Source organism: Ptychodera flava, chromosome 17, assembly GCF_041260155.1.
Source record: "Ptychodera flava strain L36383 chromosome 17, AS_Pfla_20210202, whole genome shotgun sequence".
In the NCBI taxonomy this organism is placed as follows: Eukaryota; Metazoa; Hemichordata; class Enteropneusta; family Ptychoderidae; genus Ptychodera; species Ptychodera flava.
In genome coordinates, this window is record NC_091944.1 from 32,856,637 (window position 1) to 32,875,996 (window position 19,360).

General features: G+C 39.9%; 1 protein-coding gene across 2 annotated transcripts; it reads right to left on the bottom strand.

Moving 5' to 3' along the window:
- Positions 1-1,033: 1,033 nt before the first annotated feature.
- LOC139116097 (uncharacterized) lies at positions 1,034-18,859 on the bottom strand. Of its 2 annotated transcripts, none has more exons than XM_070678636.1 (11): positions 18,574-18,859; positions 11,106-11,360; positions 10,648-10,994; positions 8,777-9,038; positions 8,373-8,539; positions 7,468-7,744; positions 5,970-6,143; positions 4,537-4,734; positions 4,148-4,273; positions 3,620-3,734; positions 1,034-3,019 (listed from the first exon to the last, which is right to left on the bottom strand). In XM_070678636.1, the coding sequence occupies exons 3-11, from the start codon at positions 10,978-10,980 to the stop codon at positions 2,221-2,223; spliced, it is 2,451 nt and encodes an 816-aa protein (XP_070534737.1). In that variant the 5' UTR covers positions 10,981-10,994; positions 11,106-11,360; positions 18,574-18,859; the 3' UTR covers positions 1,034-2,220. The 2 variants fall into 2 exon arrangements, with proteins under 2 accessions (XP_070534737.1, XP_070534738.1); XM_070678637.1 differs by lacking the exon at positions 18,574-18,859 and adding an exon at positions 18,193-18,318.
- Between the last annotated feature and the right edge of the window lie 501 nt (positions 18,860-19,360).

Sequence of the window (19,360 nt, forward strand, 5' to 3'; positions counted from 1 at the left end):
GTTTTTCTGGGTCAAAGGTCGCCATATGTATCGTACTGTCCGTACCATCTGTACTGCTGGCCGATATCACAGAGCAATTCTTTATATGGGCAACAGTTATCTATGCAAATATAGAATTTGATGTCTGACTCACCTGTAGGCACATAATTGTATCCCCCGTAATTACTAAATTGGGCGACGCGGCAGAAATGTAAAACATTTTGTACATTTTAATACCGAACACCTGTACATGCAGCCGCTGTGCGAGTGGAGAATCTTGTCTGCCTTTGTCAATGGATACCAGAGTTCATATTTTAAAGATTAATACAATGTGCAAGCTAAGGAATTCTGAGGCATGTTGTTTTCGGTGACGATAATTCACAGAACATCTCACATGATGTACGTTTTAGGGTAGAGATGGATGACTGTCATGGTTTTCCTGATACATTTAGTTTAGAGGAAGTGTCTCTTTGATGTTTTAGGGCAGTTTCGAAATGTTTGTCCAAATACTTGTACGGACACGAAACCACAAAGTTAAATCATGAAGTCGTAGGGCGCCCTCTATGTTTACGACAGTTTTGAATGAATGAGTCGAGAGGACTAGATGTGTCAACGTAATTAGAGTTGTCAATCTGCAGTCCTTCAGCGTGCCACTAATCTGACAAAATTCTTCTCAGTAACTGCAGAAGTAAACTGTGCACGCCCATCCTCTATCTGAACCGACAAGATCACCATCGTGAGGTCAAGAGGTCGATATACATGGAGAAATCAGAGTCTCTCACGTGATGACTGCATCACTGTAAAAATCTGAGGTGACAACATGCCACGGTGTAGAAAATTTGTATTATGTCAAAAATTTAAAAAGATTAACTTTCTGGTTGTCCGTGAACTTGCTGACTTGACTATTCCAAATGGATGACTATTTCATGATAATTATCATTTTCAAACAAAACATTAAAATACTCTTGGTTTCATATCGACTTTCATGTTTCACGTCATATTCAGAGCAAAGCCGGAATAAAATCGTTAAACAATAAAATAATAGTCTCCCACGACATATTTCACATACCTTTATTTACTGAAAGACGTACAACAATTAAGGCATTGTAAAAAAGTATTCACCAACTTCATATATAATAATAATATCTTTGTCGTTTGCAGTAATCTTGAATGTATATCGGAGGTATAAAACACTTTTGGACGAAAGACATGTTAAAATTACATAGTACAATGTCAATGTGTAAATAGTACTGTAATGTATTGACATTTGCCAAGCACTAAAACTATTGTTCCATCTTGTTGTAAAATAATCTTCATTAAAGACCGGAACAACGGGAATGTCACGTGACCCAACTTCACGGGATTTTTTTTGGGGGGGGGCTTGTTTTGGTTTTATTCTGTGCGTAATCGAATAGTTCGGAGGAGAATTTTTGCAATCATGCGTAGTGGTACGGGTAAATGGTGTCCGACGACAGAGCATCTGAGCATCGTCACTGAGCCCTGACGAAGAATGGGAAATAGGTAAACGTGATTCTGTTGATGACGTCACATAAGCATTATATTTGCTCGCATTATTCAACCGTGTTACTTGGAAAGGGGGTCAGAGCCTGTGACCATACAGTTTTAAATCATACGAAAACTGCCAGATCACACGAGTTTCTTGATTTGTTTAACTCTACGTCATTTCTCTTTTTTCTCTGAGAAATATTCCGTTTTTACTGTTTTCAGAACAGTGTGACCGATTGCATCATGAATTGGGTATCGTACCTTGGTATAATCGACATATCCACGTCCGTTGAGGCATACAAACCGCAGCGATACGCAGAGATCAACACTGCTGGTAAAATTTCATCATACGCAATAACTGTAGAGGAATCCTTTCGTATCAAAGTCAAATATTTGCATTACCAAAACTCACATTTAAAAAAACCGTTTAGACTGTTAAGAACTTAACTTTATACTATCAAAGCCCTCATTCACTTAAAACGTTGAAGAAGACTTTTCAGTGAGTTTCGCTTGATAATGTGCATGATCAGACATCGTGTCACTCGATTCATTGACCAATCCGTGTCCTCCAGGGGATGTGAATCAAACTTGGCAAGATCTGGCTTGTCCGGAAGGACACTTCTGAGACTTCAAACAATTGGCATTATGATGGAGCTCGAATGATGAATTATGCGAGATGGTGGACACATTTGAGCTGTCATTTTGCGATAGCCTTGTATACGTGTTGATCTGGGCCTATGCAGACATATCATCACCTTCGTTTCCGCCGAAAAACATACAGACTGTATTTACTTCCCCGTCACCATCACTAACTTCATCATCACGATCGTCTCTGTTAGATGTGGTGTCTTCATCAAGGATGTTTGCCCGTGTTCGAGTGTCCTCCGTGGTTGGGCTTTCATTTCCTTCTGCAACGGGAATTTCATATTCGGTATTGCTATTGTCCTCTCTTTCACAAACACCCTTGCTCGGTGTTGAGTTTTCCTCACCCTCATTATTGACCTCCGGTGACGAACTTGACGATTCGTTCGGAAGACACGGCGTAATGTTATCGCTTGACAGCTCTGCATTGTTTGCTGCAGGTTGAGGTCGCCCGTCATCCTCATGATCAGGTTGTTCGCAGTTATCTCGCGTTTCCCCCGACAGCGACGAACTCTCGTTCTCAACGAAATGAATCCCCGAGTCCGCTGTCTCGTTGTCGGAACCTTGCTGCAGGCTTTCGTTGTCGGCAGACGTAGTTTCTCCGCCCTCCTCCGCGGTGTCTACAATATTTTCCGTCGAATTGGAGAGTGCGAATTCATACGACGGTGGCGGTTCATCCGGGATTTCGTATGTGTTCAAATTTTGGTCAGTGAGTGACGTCATAGACATTTCCAGTGCGGGATTGTCGATGCCGAGTGATGATGGATCGTAGATCTCAGTATACTCAGGTGGTTCCTCGGAGTACGGTGGCGGCACCGGAGGCGATGCAGGCCCGTCAAATTCGAGGGTAGGAGATTCCAGCTGGTCAGAGCTTTCTCGTCGTGAACGTGGTCTGTAATATACCATATTGCACACTTCAAAGTCAAATTCTATGCCACACTGCTTTATAACTCAAAATGTCACCTCACTAGTCTCATTTGTTCAGGTAACATATTATGTCTTCTCCTTAGGGGGCCACACTCCTCCTACCCTCCCCCCATTGCTTGCAATAGTGTGTACTGAAAAAACTGCACAACAAGATGAAATATGAGATTTACAAGCTCAACACTTAAGACGTCTTGCTGTGGAATGGACGCATATTAAAAGAAAGATCGTCGGAACTGCGCTCAAAGGTCGTATGGGACCCATACGACAAACGTAAACACTATATCTAAGGTATACGTTGGTGACTTAGGAAAGTTCAAATATGTTTGTCATAATTGACATTGTAAAATTAAAATGTTGCAGCTATGTTGGTGTGGTGCAAATACATTGTTTGTAAACAAGAAAGTCGGAGAGACGCAGTTCTGACACTCCCTCCCTATAACATTTTCTATCTGCACTCAGTTTCTGCAGTGAAATAATTCACCGACGGGTGCACAAAAGTGTGAGTCGCTGCGATAAATGCAACAGAAACACAAGAAAAAAAATAAACAGCACATATGTCTATCACCTTCTACTTGTGACCGAACCTCTGTGATTGTATTTTTTGTAACCGCACGCCAGCACGCATGCGCCGAAGATGACGACCAGAACCAAAAGAGTGAAGAGCCAATCGGAGGAAGATTCTGCAATAAATAAACAGAAGGTCAACATGTGACATCCTCTATTATAATTGCAAATGAAATGATGAGAGTTATCTGTGAGAATGTCACGTGCACTGAAATCAAATCGATGGCATCTCCTAAAAGGATGATGTCAAATAATGGACCGAGCTTCAAGGACAATGTCGTCAGAATTGTGTAGCTAACTCTCGGTTGTGTCAAACTGACATACAGTATGACCAAAAGTCAGCAATACTGAATCCGCTCCGAACTGAGTCGAGAATTCGCTCCATTCGTTAACTCCGAAATGCATATGTCATCAAGGACTGTACGGGGAGATACTATAGATAACCTCGTCTAATGCAGGCAAAGAGACTTGTTTCTTAGTCTTTTGAATAGCGAAGGGTCACATGAAACGTTGGGACAAGGATGCTTACTTCCACAGTTGTATTCATCGGTCCCTTGTGAGCAATGATAGTACCCGTCACAGACTAAATATTCGGCAATACACCAACGATCGTACATACAGAAATAGTCGTTTCCTTGACATGTCCTGGAGGCATCTGAAATCAAAAGTTAATAACTTAATTGTTAGCGATCAACGTTTCCAGCTCTGTTTTGCGTTGACATAAGTTTCCAGAGTACAAGAACCTACACAAACGTTTACATAGTACTTACATAAATTAATATATTATATAAGTTATTGTGCTGAGTATTCAAAAACGTCAACGTGCTAAGCAGATGTTATATGACGCAAAAAAAATGACAGTGAAAATGATATGGGAGGACGTATTCCAATTATTTTAATTTAATCGATCGAACCTACCGGCCTCGTAGAAAACTGTGTAGACCGCTTTGAATCCAGCACTGTTTCCGCCATTTTCATAGTGGTGGGTGGTGAACTTGACCGTCAGAGAGTTGTAACCAGAGGGCGACGTGAACCGGCCTCTGTCTTGCCTGCATAATACTCTACCGTTGGGAAGGATCGTTATGGAGTCATCCGTGGCGACATTGCACGATGAATCTAAAATCCAATGAAAAAGTATGCTACTGTAATATCACAAGGCAGAAAACTGTCAGGCTACAGGAAGCCAGTGAGATATGGACTGGGATTTACTAATATGTGCCATACAGATCATCAATCTGAAAATGTACGTTGAACACAAAATGTTTCGGAAGAGTTCATCCATATTTTGTAAGAATTCTTTTAGCGCAAAGTTAAAAATATGGTACGTTTATTTGTCGTTGCTTGTACCGTGCTTTGATTAATTTTTCAAATATGCTTTCTCTTTAGAGCTCCATTTAATATTTGCACTTTTATGTATTTTGCGGTATTTTTGTGGTGTTTATGTTTCCCGCTCTACTCCCAAAATCACGGTTTTTCAACTCGTTTTGCCGTTACGGTAACAGCCATTTTGTTGGCAAAGCAAATACTTGGTATTTTAACATACATTATGCAGGCGAAAAATAAAATGTACCTGTTTTGTACAACACAAATTAATGAACGTATAAAAAAACAGCTATTTCCTAAGGACAGAAATTCGGACGTTAAAACTTTTACAATTCCCATCTGGTCTACCATTTATTGGGGCTCATTTTAAAGCTCTTGGAGTAAAAAAGTTTCCATCGGATTATTTTTGTGAAAATAGGAAATTACATTTTCCCCATAGAGTGAACACAGTGATGGCGGCCATTTTGAATTTCACGAGTCGGTACATTTTCGATAATTTGATTTTCTAGTACCAAATTTTGCACTGTGACCTCCGATTTTTATTCTTGGTTTGCAAGGTGACTGCTTTAAAGCACCATTGCTGCTAACTTTTGATGATAATTTCACCATTTTTATTTTGAATGTGAACCATAATTCCTTGTTCTTCTCCCCAAAGAATGTTGACATACACAGTATCCAGCTTGTCAACTCAGCCCCTATGGTTGTAAAGTGCATTGTTATTGTTGAAACTGACTTCTGGTCCGGACTAGAATTCAAATGTAAACAATAATCATGCATTTTACACATATAGACGCTAAGTTGACAAGCTAAATAGTGGGTGTTTCAACATTCTTTGGGGAGTAGAATAAGAAGTTGCAAATTGATTTATATAATAAAAATAATGAAAAAAAATCGAAAGTAAGCAGCACTGGGGCTTTAATATATCTGTACGCGTACGGAAAGTGTGAGTAAAAGCTTAATACTTTCAAGTTCGAGGCGCCGACTACTTTAATATAGCACCCCAAACAAAATGTGATTGCCTTGGTTACCTGTCGCCCTGAGGTCATTCTGAAAGATATCAATGTACACTTTCTCATCTGCCCGGCCTTGGATCTTGATCTCACATACGTTGTCTTCATTTGCATAAGGCAATACACCGTATTCGTCATGTGACAAGAGCAACCCTCCCCGATCTGTCAAAATTCTTGTGATGTTGTTGCATACTGGAAAATAAAATATTTTATGAAATCGTGGTCAGAAATTGACAATTATTGAGATTTATTAAAGCTACACCGTCTTTTTTTCCAAGTTTGCATATTGATATCCACGGTCCAAAATATTACATATATTGTGCAAAATATTAGAGATGGACATTCTTCTCTTCTGAATCGCTGTAGGTTGAGCTCATTGTGCGTTTAGAATAGTCTCGTCTTAGTCCGCTTCTCGTAATCATTTGTAACAAGTTGGAACGAACTCCTAGGCCAATGTTGGACTTCAATGAATGGTATGACTCCATACCAAGCACTGTCTTTCATTAAAGGGTCAGACTCGATAGATTGCGACAACTTGCTGTGAAATGTTTCCCAGACTCACTACTTACATGTAACTCATAGACCCTACAGGAAACGTTTTCTGTAGTGTCTATTGTTTACTAGCTTGTTTTCAAAAAAAAATGTGTTCAAGTATTGACTGCAATACCTTCGTTCTGAATACAAAATACTAAAGTAAAATTTCCTCTCATATCACAATTAGGTCTGATATTTAGTTAGTAACACTTCACGTAGAAATATGTGACTTATCGAGCCACCATAAGGACTTTGAACCCTGTCACGGCTAATACTGATCTACCAACTCTCTGTTGGTAGATCACAAGGAATAGAAAGAAAAACGAGTTGTATCTGCCGTCAGCGAAGATATATGAACAAATTATCATACACATTAAAAGCCATCAACGGGTCAGCTAAGACATACATCACACATCTGATTGAACAATACATGCAAAGCAGACCTCTACGTTCCTGTTCCGGATTGAAAATCCCTGGGACAACGCCAAAGATCATACGTAGACCGTTCATTTGCGTATTCTATGCCCATGAATTTTTTTCTGTTCAAATTATTGAAAGTTTCAAGTCTAAACTAAAAAGCACCTCTTTCAGAGTTTTTTTTGCTCAGCGCCAGTCAGTATCCCCGATGGATACTAGGTTATAAAATGTGATGATGATAATGATGTTGTTGATGATAATACTCTTGTTGTTGTTCTTCTTCTTCTTCGTGATGATGATGATGATGATGGTGGTGGTGGTTGACGACGACGACGACGACGACGATGATGATGATGATGATGATGATGATGATGATGATGATGATGATGATGATGATGATGATGATGATGATGATGGTGGTGGTGGTGGTGGTGGTGGTGGTGATGGTGGTGGTGTACAAATTAAACAGCTCGTCTCAAGAAAGAAGGAGCGTAAACGTCATGACATATTACACAATATTGACCGTCGACCCATTTAATGCCAATGCCGTCTAGAATATACTCACTGGAAACTGTTGACTGCGTCATTTTCGTGTTGCTGGGGATAGCTTGAAAATTCATATAAAACCCTTCAAAGTTGAAAGTTGAATCTGATACAAACTGCACGGAGATGTAATGCTCACGGGTCATGATGGACGTCGGAGGCGGGAAACCTGTTGCGTTTTTGTAACTTCCGCAGTATTGACCAATCACAGGCGAGTTGTAATCTCTACCGTCCTTTAAAATTACGTAGTCTGAGTCACAATGAGATGTGAACTGCAATTCAAACGCGGTAAAATTAACCTGTGGGGAAAAATAGCAAAAAAAAAAGTTTATTGAAACGACTCGTTTTTGAGAAGGTTCGCGTAGGGGGAAATTATTTTTTTCCGATGTTACTGTTGATAAAAGAAACCTAACAACATGTACGAATAGGGAAAGACAAAACAACAATTCTTCCTGCTGTCTTCTAGACTTTGGATCAATATTTCCGGAAAGTCAAAATGTGAAGGATGAAAGTTGCATTGCATTGCCTAACTTTACAGCATACAAAAGATTTGTGAACTCTATACAAAAAAACTGAGTATCACATTGCCTTGAGAAAAGATAAAATTTTTGCCCATAATAAAAGTGGAGAATTTACAGTACTAATATCCACCGAGACCCTAGCACAACAGACATACACAATAATGATCAATGATCATTACTTATTGATTTCTGTAATGTCTTTTTTTTCTCAGATTTAATAAGACATGTATTTGAAAATTTTTGATAACTCCAATAAAAAACGTTAAAAAAAAGTTGCATTGCATGTAACATAATGTCAAAAGCCTTTCATGATCATATCATAGCTACAGGTTTCCCTTCACCTTGCCTGTTTTATCATTTGGCGTATTTCTTATAGTGTTCGTCGAGAAACGGTCCGGAAACCTACCTCAACAATCATGGACAGGGGTGACGTCGACACTCGGACTATGTACGTACAGTTTTGATCAGGCGGATAGATATCAGGGTGATAAGGTGAACCAAAGCCACTGTATCGGGTGATCTCATCGTCAAAAGCGCCCCCGCACTGGCCACTTGGCATGGTTGGAGGATTCCCTGTGCATACAACGAAAGTAAAAAAATACGAAATTGAGGAAGGAAAATTGCTTACTTGACACAGAATTTAAAATCGCTTTTTTTCCTTTTGAATATTATATATGCGATCTTGATGTGCCTGTGGTCAAATGGACCATTATCATTTGGTGCTACATCTACTTGCAAAACGCCGTAGCTTGACATCGATAGTATGCCTGCATCTTAATCAATCACTGGGTCATGCAGAATTCAACTCACCGCTTGGGATCTCCGTTGGTAGGGTGTCAAGTATGGCATACTCGGCGTGGAAACCTGTGTGACCGTCAACGTTGGAAGGTCCTGAGATGAATTCAATATACATCCCGTCTGTTTCTCCGGTTACAATCAACGGTGGGGGCGATCTACCAATTCCCCCACAGTAGATACCGATGAGCGGGCCGTTTGCTCCCCAAGTTTCCTTGACAGATACGTAGTCTTCGTAGCATGAACCGCCTTTCAGGTCAAAGGTCAGGAATCGTAACTATGGAATAGATATAAAACAGTTTCAGACAGAAATCGTTATTTTAAACGCACGTTTTTTCGCATGTTTGTTTGTTTGTTTGTGTGTGTGTGTGTGTGTGTGAGAGAGAGAGAGAGAGAGAGAGAGAGAGAGAGAGAGAGAGAGAGAGAGAGAGAGAGCGAGAGAGAGAGCGTTTCTTTATCAGGTGGAAGCCACTGTGTCTCAAGAACAATGAGTAAGCGCATAAGAGCATTTATTTAGCTGAATGTACAAATTTTCTTTTAGGACGTAACTGTATGATGGGGATTTGTCTTTGCTTTTTGTCAGGAGGGCGACTTTTGTTCCAGAAACGGTTTACTTTTAGCGCTATTTTCACATTTACAGGTTGAGGACGAATTTTATAAAGTCATACACATAGGTGTTGCTCGACCCCAATGTAAACTAAATCCGGCATAACTGTATTTTTTAATTAATCTTTACATCTAATTTTATCAGATTTATAACAACTAACAAAGTTGTTTTCCCTCATCGATTACAGCCCACGACCGGAATATTGACTTATCATGAGCATACACGCCACGCATGACAGTGAACACACAAAGGTTAATCTGTTCTACATCACGCCCCCTTTCTTCAGTTTCAAATCAAACGATTTTAGACTTTCTTTTCTTGTTCTGTAGTGCCAACCAAAATAGCTAATACGGATAGAAACTATTGGTTGCCAGTTTTCCGTAGCAGTCATTTTACAAAAACAGTGCATTCATTAAGAGTGATGGAGTGCTAGTGCACAAAGTACGCCAAACATAGACTTGGGTCCCATGTACGAGCTGCCCTAGGCCTGCCAATATCCCCGAACACGTACATGAGTAGATTTCAAGGTGCTCCAGAAATGTCTCAAAAGAGAAATGTCTTAAATAACTTAAAAGAGTATTGAATATTGGCCAACTGTGTTTCTCGTTACTTGACGGGTGTTATCGATAAATCGTACGGTGGTCAATACATTGCAACTGACCTAGTCATCGTGTACAATAGAGTGATTGTCACCGAATGGACTACAAATACAAAGCAAAGCGTGACTAGGCCTACTCTACGAGAATTCTGTAATCTAAAGGGCGTAATCTAAATACACTCAATTTGTCTTGACAGAATGAAATTTTCATGAAAATTAATGACTAAAAGATGACTTTACCATAGTATTTGCTTGCCTGTGTAGCAATGTAGAGAAGCATTTTCCTATTTTGCAACAATTATACAAAGAAATTAAATAACTCCAGGACATATGTTCGTATATCGACCATGAAAGCGAGACTGCAAAGGCTATACGTAAGATTTTTACGTCATCATCCGTGTACTAACTCGGTATATTTTAGCATCAAACTGGATAATATGGTCGTGATCATGTTAGTGTTATGTGAGCATTTCTTCCTCTGATAGTTATTGCCACATGTGAGAGGTTTTATGAAAACGTAATATGTTGTCATGTGTTTCACTTCAATGAAATCATGCGAAGAGAACGATTGCACGAGTGTATACCGTTCCTTGTTTATTATCCTTACGAATTTGCAGCACAGAACAATTTTAGCGTTAAAATTACCACTGCGGTCATAAGCTGTACATTTTAGTAACTTACTGAGACATATTTCAGAGATTCAGATTGTATCTGAACTCTGTAGACACACTTAATGCCTGCAGGATAACTGTACGGATATCTCGGAGAATAAAATTCGTCTCTGATGGCGCTGTAAGTTCCTCCGCATTCACCGATCATTGGCGCGGTCGTCTGCGTTACCATTGACGTTGTCGGTTGTGTTGATATCACGCTTGAAGGTGACGTCATATCCGTTTTATTGGTAACCATGCCAGTTGATGTAAGACTTGAATGTGATATACTCGATTGTGATGACGACACTGATATATTGCTAGCTTGCGTCGGACTTTGCCTGTCCGTTATGCCGGTTGTCATGACGATTGGTGGACCTGTTCATAACAAACCATGCACAAAAAGGTACAAAACGTGCGTGATTTAAAATACCACTGTGCCAAATTGAATAACTTTCCATCTATTGCACACTGATAAATTTGACTTACCTGTTGTGACACGGTTATGCGATGTGGGCCTACTTAGGCCGACTTGTTCAGTCGGCGTTGCAGTTGGGTCCGTGACAAAACTGTCAGTGGATACATGCAGTGGATTTATAGGCAGTGGCTGACTTTTTCGGTGAAATCCGGTAATACAAGCAGTCCAATTATAAAATAAGCTCTGGTAAGAAATATACTCATATTGTGCATAGTCCGTAGCGCCATCACAGTTGGATAAAGAACGATCCTATGCCCTCTCTAACCCTGTCGGAGGAAATACGGACAGCGGTGGAAAATATTCAAATATGTTGAAATACATTCATGCAAATAACTGGTTAGCGATGTGAGTCTCATTTCGATTAAAAATTGAAATCAAACTTAAAGCTCCATTAGCCGTATTTTTGATATCTTTATCACTACAACTGCTCTGTTCCTAGGCAAGTTCTTGCTTTGTTCACTCCCATAATCAAGTCTAATATGTCAATGCATGGTCAAGGAGAAACGCTAGAAGAAAAAAATACTTTTATTTTGATGTCCAAAATTAAATAGAACCTGATTAATTAAAGTCGCTTTTTTAAAAACAGTATCCACGACTAATTTTAGACAAAATGTACATATTCACGTACATTATTCAAACGTGACCGGCAACAGATATATGAGCAGAGTTTTAGGATAACTTAGGCGTTTGTACAGGGGAATGTAAAAGTCGGTTATTTGACTGCCACACGATCCCCATGTTAACAAAGATTACAAAATACAAATCACAGCATTACTCAATATCTAGTCTTTCAGAATATGTATACTTTCATGGGGTTACGAGCTCATATTTTGTAGAAAATTCAAATGATTGGCCATATACTCGTCCTGTAAGAGATGTTTGGTTGTAATCAAGGCGTGTTTAGGGAATATCGATTATGTATCACCAGTTATGGTGAGGTTCACATAGCAGTATGTAGGCACAGTAGACCAAAGGAGAGAAATCTCTCGATCGGGAGCCAAGATTTAAACCTAACACCTCCTCCCCTCCCCTCCCCGCCCACTCCGATCAGGAGACCGTCTCCCGATACGGAGACCATTTTCGATAGAATTTGAACAGTTCTGCGTTCTTTAATAGACATCGAGCATGAAAAGTGCACAAGTATTTTGTTTCAATATCAAATTCGAGTGTAGTTTTACCATTGTACAGATCTGAAAAAGTTCACTATCTCTTTCTTTGTATATTTCCAAATTTATTCAATAATGGTGTTATCTTCTGTGAAAAAAGGGATACAGTAAGTTGTCGCTTACATGAAGTGTATATTTTTGTCGCGTGGATCAACTCCATTTGTGCTTTTTCCCGTCAAACTCACGTCAAGGAATTCAAATGTATAACATATATTTCCAAACTGTCACACATCTGGAAGAAAGTCTCCCAGTCGTATCATATTTTCATAAAAGATAAACTTCTAAACGGGACAGCTGTATAAAGTGCATATAAAATCCACAGTTGCATCCCGATCGGGAGTGCACTGTATTTGATAGGTGTAGTCATGATCAGGGCGGACATGTTCTGTTGTGGTCTAATAAATTTGACAGTATGTGTTCATGTTACCAGTCCAATTATTTACATGACTCATCGCTGTTACTAGTATACTATCGCCGTCATTATCGTCAGCATCGATGTAGTCGTCATTATTGTATACTTGTGCTCCAGAAAACGCTTTGCGGAACTGCCGAGAACTTCGTCCAAAACCACCGAAGAGAATCGGAGGACTAGCTCGTTGCTGCTATCCGCCTGTCTGTTTCCCATTACCTATGCACTTATTAGGGGCATCAACACGACGAGAACAATTCGACTGCGTTACAAAGGTCACTGCGAACCAGATTTAAATATTTTACGAAAATACGTGTGCGTAAACTATTGAGTACTATGACCTTTAATAAGTTGTACGTGTGTGACGTCAGTTCCCGATGAACTAGGTACCGATGACGAAAACAGCATAAATTTGGTGTCTCTGCTTCTCCTTACATTTTTCAACAGTAAGTCTGGATAATGCTAAAAATTAGCGTCAGTATTCGTTCTTTCAGCATATTCGCACTTGTAGTTTGCCAATTGGTATGAATGGAGAATAATTTCACAGCCGAACCTCAGATAGCGTACTATTCGCATCTATTTTTCAATAGAAACTGCTAATTATTGAGAATACTGAATGTTCAATCTCTGTGTAATGACTTTATCATTCGCGAGTGGGGCACCACAGTCAACGTCGGAAGATAGCATTTGAATTCCGACTTGATACACCATACTGTAGTTGTGAGTAACAATCGCATGTGAACAGACACCACCCACATCACTTTTTGATCGAAATATAGAATATCCTTGTGTCTCTGATCACTTCCAATATCTTCTTTTTTGTCTGCAAATATGAATGTTACACCGTGCCGAGATTTATACAATCTCAGAGATGCCTCCAATGCCAGTACTTTAGTACGTGAGAGCAAACAGAGTTGAACTTTGGTAAAATGGACGACGAACAACCTTTGCAAATGGTAAAACATTAACGTGCAACTCACTACAGGAGGTACTGCTGTAATATCTGTGATGTTAAAAGGTAACTTCTCTATCGTTCGAGAAATACCTCTACCGTTGACTGTGTTGCAGCACTAATAAAATTACTAACCCACTTGACAGTGAATTCTTCATCGCGGGCATTGTAGCCTGGGACTGATGAACTTAATTCGAAAGATATGTTTTTATGCTTTTAAAAGCTAGGAAAACGAAAAATTTTTTGAACAAACTACAAACTCAAATAATCAATGATCATGTGATTCTAATATTTGACTTGAAACGCCATTAAATTTACTATCATGGTGTTTCGAGAAACCGTCACGTAATCTATGCTGTCAATGTTTGCCACAGATGTATTGCTCAGTAAAGAAATATCATTTAAGTCAATCTGCTTGTAGCGTTGGGATGTCTTCACGAGTTTAATCAGTGAAAATATCATATGCTGATGGACAAGGTATCTCTGTGCGTTTAATCAGTGACAATCATGGGTTGATGGATAAGACACTGATGTAAGATTAGAGTACAAAATGGCAATCACGAATGAGAGATGAGTGCAAATATCGTAAACTGTCGTTCGGGCAGTTATAGTCTGTAAAATGGCGCGCTTGATTATTGAGCTACAAACCAAATTTCATCCATTTGATTCTTGTCACGACGACAAGAATCGTTCCACTTCCGTTAAAATATGGATGCTAAGGCACCGTTGCAAAAATTCGCTTGCCCTTGTAGTGTATTATAGTTAACACAGTCGATCGGCATTCCGACGGGTCGAGATCCTTGTGTTACATAATCCCCGTTTCTGTTTTAGAAATATTGTGTAACTTCGGTATCGCTGTGATTTCTGAAATACCTGTCCCTATATCTAGTAAATGGTTGTTCGTCGAAGCGAGTACAAAAAAATAACAAAAACAACGATATTAACAATACCGACAACAAAAACGATATCAACATGATCAGACAAGCTGTACCTCAGTAAATAAAATATTACAATCTCGACTGTATGTCGCAGGCCCTGTTATTTTCAGCTATACAAATACACCATTACCATTTAAGTCTCCATAAAATTTAATTTTCACTATATTTCTGTACTTTAGTCACAGACGATCATATGTTCAGACAACTACAAAAACTGGGTCGCGCGTAGTTGTCGGTGGAACGCTTGTCAGGGAGTGGCTGCTCGCTGACGAATTTATAAGTGAAATAAACATTACAACTATTTGTCTTATATCACTCATTTCTTGGGATCAGGCGGCAGAATTGTGCGAGCCGTACCTGTTGATATCAGTTGGACGTCACCCTATGCTACACGGAAAGCCCCACCTGTTGCAGTTCTCTGCTCAAGTCGGATCTGTTATCAGCTGCCCGAACAAGTCTTGTTAGCAACTAAACATCGACATCGAATACTATGCCAGGCCCAATTCTAGTCTGGAACTGTTTTAGACAAGCTTTGCTAGAATAAGTAAAAATTCTGACTGTTTTAAATATGGTACCACATACGACCTTCATGGACGATGTTGTGTAACTTAACTATTAATGCAACACTGAGTAATTCCATATATCATAGAACGCACAGCTGTATTCATGAAGGCTACTTCGAGCAATTCCGTACTCAAGCACCCGGATTTGGCGAAATGCCTACCTTAAGGGAATCTTGGGATCTCACAGTCCTAAGAAACTCTTCACGTGACCAACATAGGCTAAGGAGGCGAGGTATCCGTTAGTGGTTTAAGAGTTTAAGATGACACCAGAAAGGAGAACGCGCTCGTCATTTGTGGTCGATCCGCGCGTGCCTGTCACCGACCTTGTCTGCACATGCGCACTCACGAGTACGACTTGTCGTTCACAGATAGTTGAGACCTGTACCTTTTGCGCGGCGATAATATATTCGGCGACCTGATAATTTGAACGCTCGTTTGACTCTTAAGTGTGGTCAGCTGAATTTTCCCATCGAATACAGTCGATGACTTCGACAACAACATTTGGACGAAATACGTTTGCAGATTCATTATTTATGCCTCCTCCTTTGCCATCATTGACTGGAATTTCGGACATAGAGTGTCTATGAAATTAGGACAATTTATATGTTATCGCCACGCACACACATGTATATGTGTTCAGCTTTCAGTGGTCGTGAGTAGCACGCGCCTTGAAATTTGACAGCTTGTACTTTTGTAACAATAGCTGAAAACGACTGATTGCACAATAGGTCCAAAGTCGACATATCTTAGTGGAATAACAAGATAATTGTCATGATGGTCATCTCGGACGTGGGCCATTACTGACTAATAATATTCAACTAGTCTGTGTTGATGACTCATTGAATATACCGATGAGCAAAAATAGATATTGAAAGTCACATATGTCAACAACGACACAGTTACACCGCCGAACTGTCATTGTAACAAAAGTGGTACACACACCTCCAGTGACACACCCCTATTTACAAGTACAGTAACTGTGGGACTGTCGGGGGAGCCCTTCTGGTTATCAAATTTTTCATGATAATCCTCATACGTCGATGGAATGAATGTAGCTCAAAATTTGCGGCCGCGTCATAACCCTTTCGAATACGATACAAAAATAATATGATGGTCACCTTTCTAATTATAGATTTTGTGATAGCGTCAGTGTCGTACAGCTGGCCTTTCGACTTCTGTCCTATTTCAATCACTCCGTGTTTAGCGTTTTTCCTCCTCATTTTTCCGAATACGCATATTTACACATTTCATCGTTGTACTCAACACTATTTTATCCGTCAGTTAATCGGGATGTCATATTAGATGCTTCATCTAGCTGATCTAGTCGCTCGCCTCACAAACTCGTCCTATTACGTCACATCTCCCAAGTGGCAATAATCTGAACTCACACACACGTATACTTTTCCTGTAACTGGATACTACATGTACCTCAACGATGCATGTTTATCCACCTGACTTTCCATCCATCCATTTTACATGTGTCTGTCTGTTCTTTTCCATCTTCTCTTTTCCCATGGAACCCCTATGTTCGACCCCCCTTACGGTGATTGCTGCTCAGTGTTTTGTCCCATTGTCAATTTAGATCCCATCAGTCTGTCTGTCTGTCTGTCTGTCTGTCTGTCTGCCAATTGGTCAGTATGCTCAGGGCCATAAATTCATCATCTCACCCTTCTTTCAGTCACGTGTATCTTGTTACGATTGTCTCTGTCGCTCTAGCTGCGATGTCGCTATCACACACCTGTGACCCGCAAATCCTTCTCTTTCCTCTTTATATTTCTGTCTGTCTTCCTCTCTCTGTCTCTTTCTGTAGTTCTTGTCTCTGTTGGTCTGTATGTCTCTCCTCTTTATGTCTGTCTGTCTGTCTCTCAAACACACAGGCACGTGGCATACGTAAAACACTGATAAAAGCGTACATATTCTTTACACAAACGTAACTTGTCAGGATATTATGACATCGTACAGTAAATAATTCTTGAGCTTCTGATCCACAGAGCACTGATCATAAATATCAACCCATGATAAATGATGAACAGTAGCGACTGCCACCCTCTACCTGCTACACTCAGACATGCCATTATGATAATTCGCATCATTAGTTGCCATGGGTCAGGTTGCACTAACGATCACTGCATACATCACGCGCCAGGCAGTACAACTACTACTATCATTAAAGCTTACTAAATCTTTCACTTTGGTTGTTTGTATCATAGTGAACAAAGTTCATAGGTGATTTGGAACACAAAGACCTATCCAAATTCCACAGCCCTGCCTACCAATAATCTTCAAAGAGTACGGGTTGTTTCGTCAAGTGTCAAACCTTCACTGCGCATGACTTTGAAACTTATTTTTGAGAGACAATTACAGATTGCGTGGCAACATGAACCCGACAAGAAAAGACTTGACTGGATTTACGATATTTACTCTTGTAAAGATCAACGTAGGTATATGCGATATAAAGAATTTCTCTACCAATCCGAACAACCCTTCCTAAGTTTTGATTCTTTGACTGTCCGTTTTGGAATCATTAATTCTCTGGTTTTTCGAAACGTCCAGTCCATCGAATCAATGGTAATTTCGCTCCAATTTTCCAACTAAGATTAAACGAACTTCCGCATAGTTTTATATCATGTATTGATCATAGGAATTCCTTGAATGATTTCCTAATTATAAAAAATACACCGGGTGTCTTTCTCATTTCAGCTCACTGATCCGGAAAATTCAGAAATTTGTTTCGACTTCTTCATTTACACGACTGAACGGTGCGGGAACCATCACAGAACCGTCTCTTCATATGTGTTCCTAGGTGGCTTACTGACTGGGTTTTAGTAAACAGCGATATTTGATATAAGTATTCCTTCTCTACTGATATGGAGTAAGAACGGCGTAGAAATAACGCAACATTTTGGTACAAGAAATTAGACGGGAATTTTTAAATAAAAAATTACAATATTTCCTACTGGACATTCTGTAGTGTCTATATCTTCATCGGATTTACGATTTTGACGAATATTTTGACACTTTGTTTGTATTTCGTCACACATAATTTCTACCGGTCTAAATTGCTACATACCTGATTGAGGGTCGAGATTCCGTGCCGCGTTGAAATTTTCAAGTTATGGACTGCCTGCATTATCAAGCAGGGTAATCATGACCTTGGCAGGACAAGAATGTGAGTCAGATTTGGCCAGTAGCCGCCCAGTCAAGATGGCCGCTGCACGGCAGAGTGCCTATAGTCACGGCAGACATGCGCATTCAGACAACAAAGCAAACTTACCCTTTATTCCACTGTACTAAATGAATACGTGACTGATTCCCCTCGGCAGAAACTCCCCACGTAATTATTGTTCTCGCATGCCACCGTTGCGATGACGTCATGTATACGAGGAAACTGTTAATTGGTTGAATAAGAAAGAATTGCAAAATCTATTTTAAAATATTCAAGACGACATACCCACATAGTCTTCGAACTTTGTTCGGTGTTATATCATCTGTGTGTAGGTGTTACAGTGTTGCTCTACAGGACATTACCGCTTCTGGTACCAGTCACACATTAACGATCCAAACTATCGCCGTACCTGACGTATCGAGTGTTTTTTTGTAAAAGCAGATGTGCGGTTCCCGTTTTTTGCATTGTCGGTGATGGTCGATACTTTAAACTTCTCGTTTTTCTGTTTTGGCTGAATATTAGCATAACAATCATTCTATCAGCAGAGAGACGTCAACTTATGGCAATAAATCAAAACGACCCATATAAATCACGCAGTATGAAATCATATTCGCCAATGTCGACAACTTCATTTCGCTGACGCCCTCAACGTCGTTCATATTTTGTTTCTTCCTGTGCGTCAGTAGATTGTCCAAACATTGCTGATGAGCTATGAACTTGCATTTATGCGAACGTAAGGTTTATCACTTGCGCGCGCCCTATCTCTCTCCCGCCACCCCTCCCTATCTCTTTCTGTCTCTTTCTCTCTCTTCCCGTTTTCGCAGTGTCGGTGATGATCGACACTTTAACAAACTTCTCCCTTTTCTGTTCCGGCTGTATATTAGCATAATCATTCTGCCAGCAGACGTTAAAGCCCCAATAGCTGCGAATTTTATGCACTGAACTTATTTCATGATTTTATTTTCAAACCAAAGTTGGTTGATGTATAGAAATATCAGAGTGACTGCCTGCTGATTTGGACCATGCCTACACGTTTTAACAGGCTGAATAATAAACGGATGCCGCACTCATA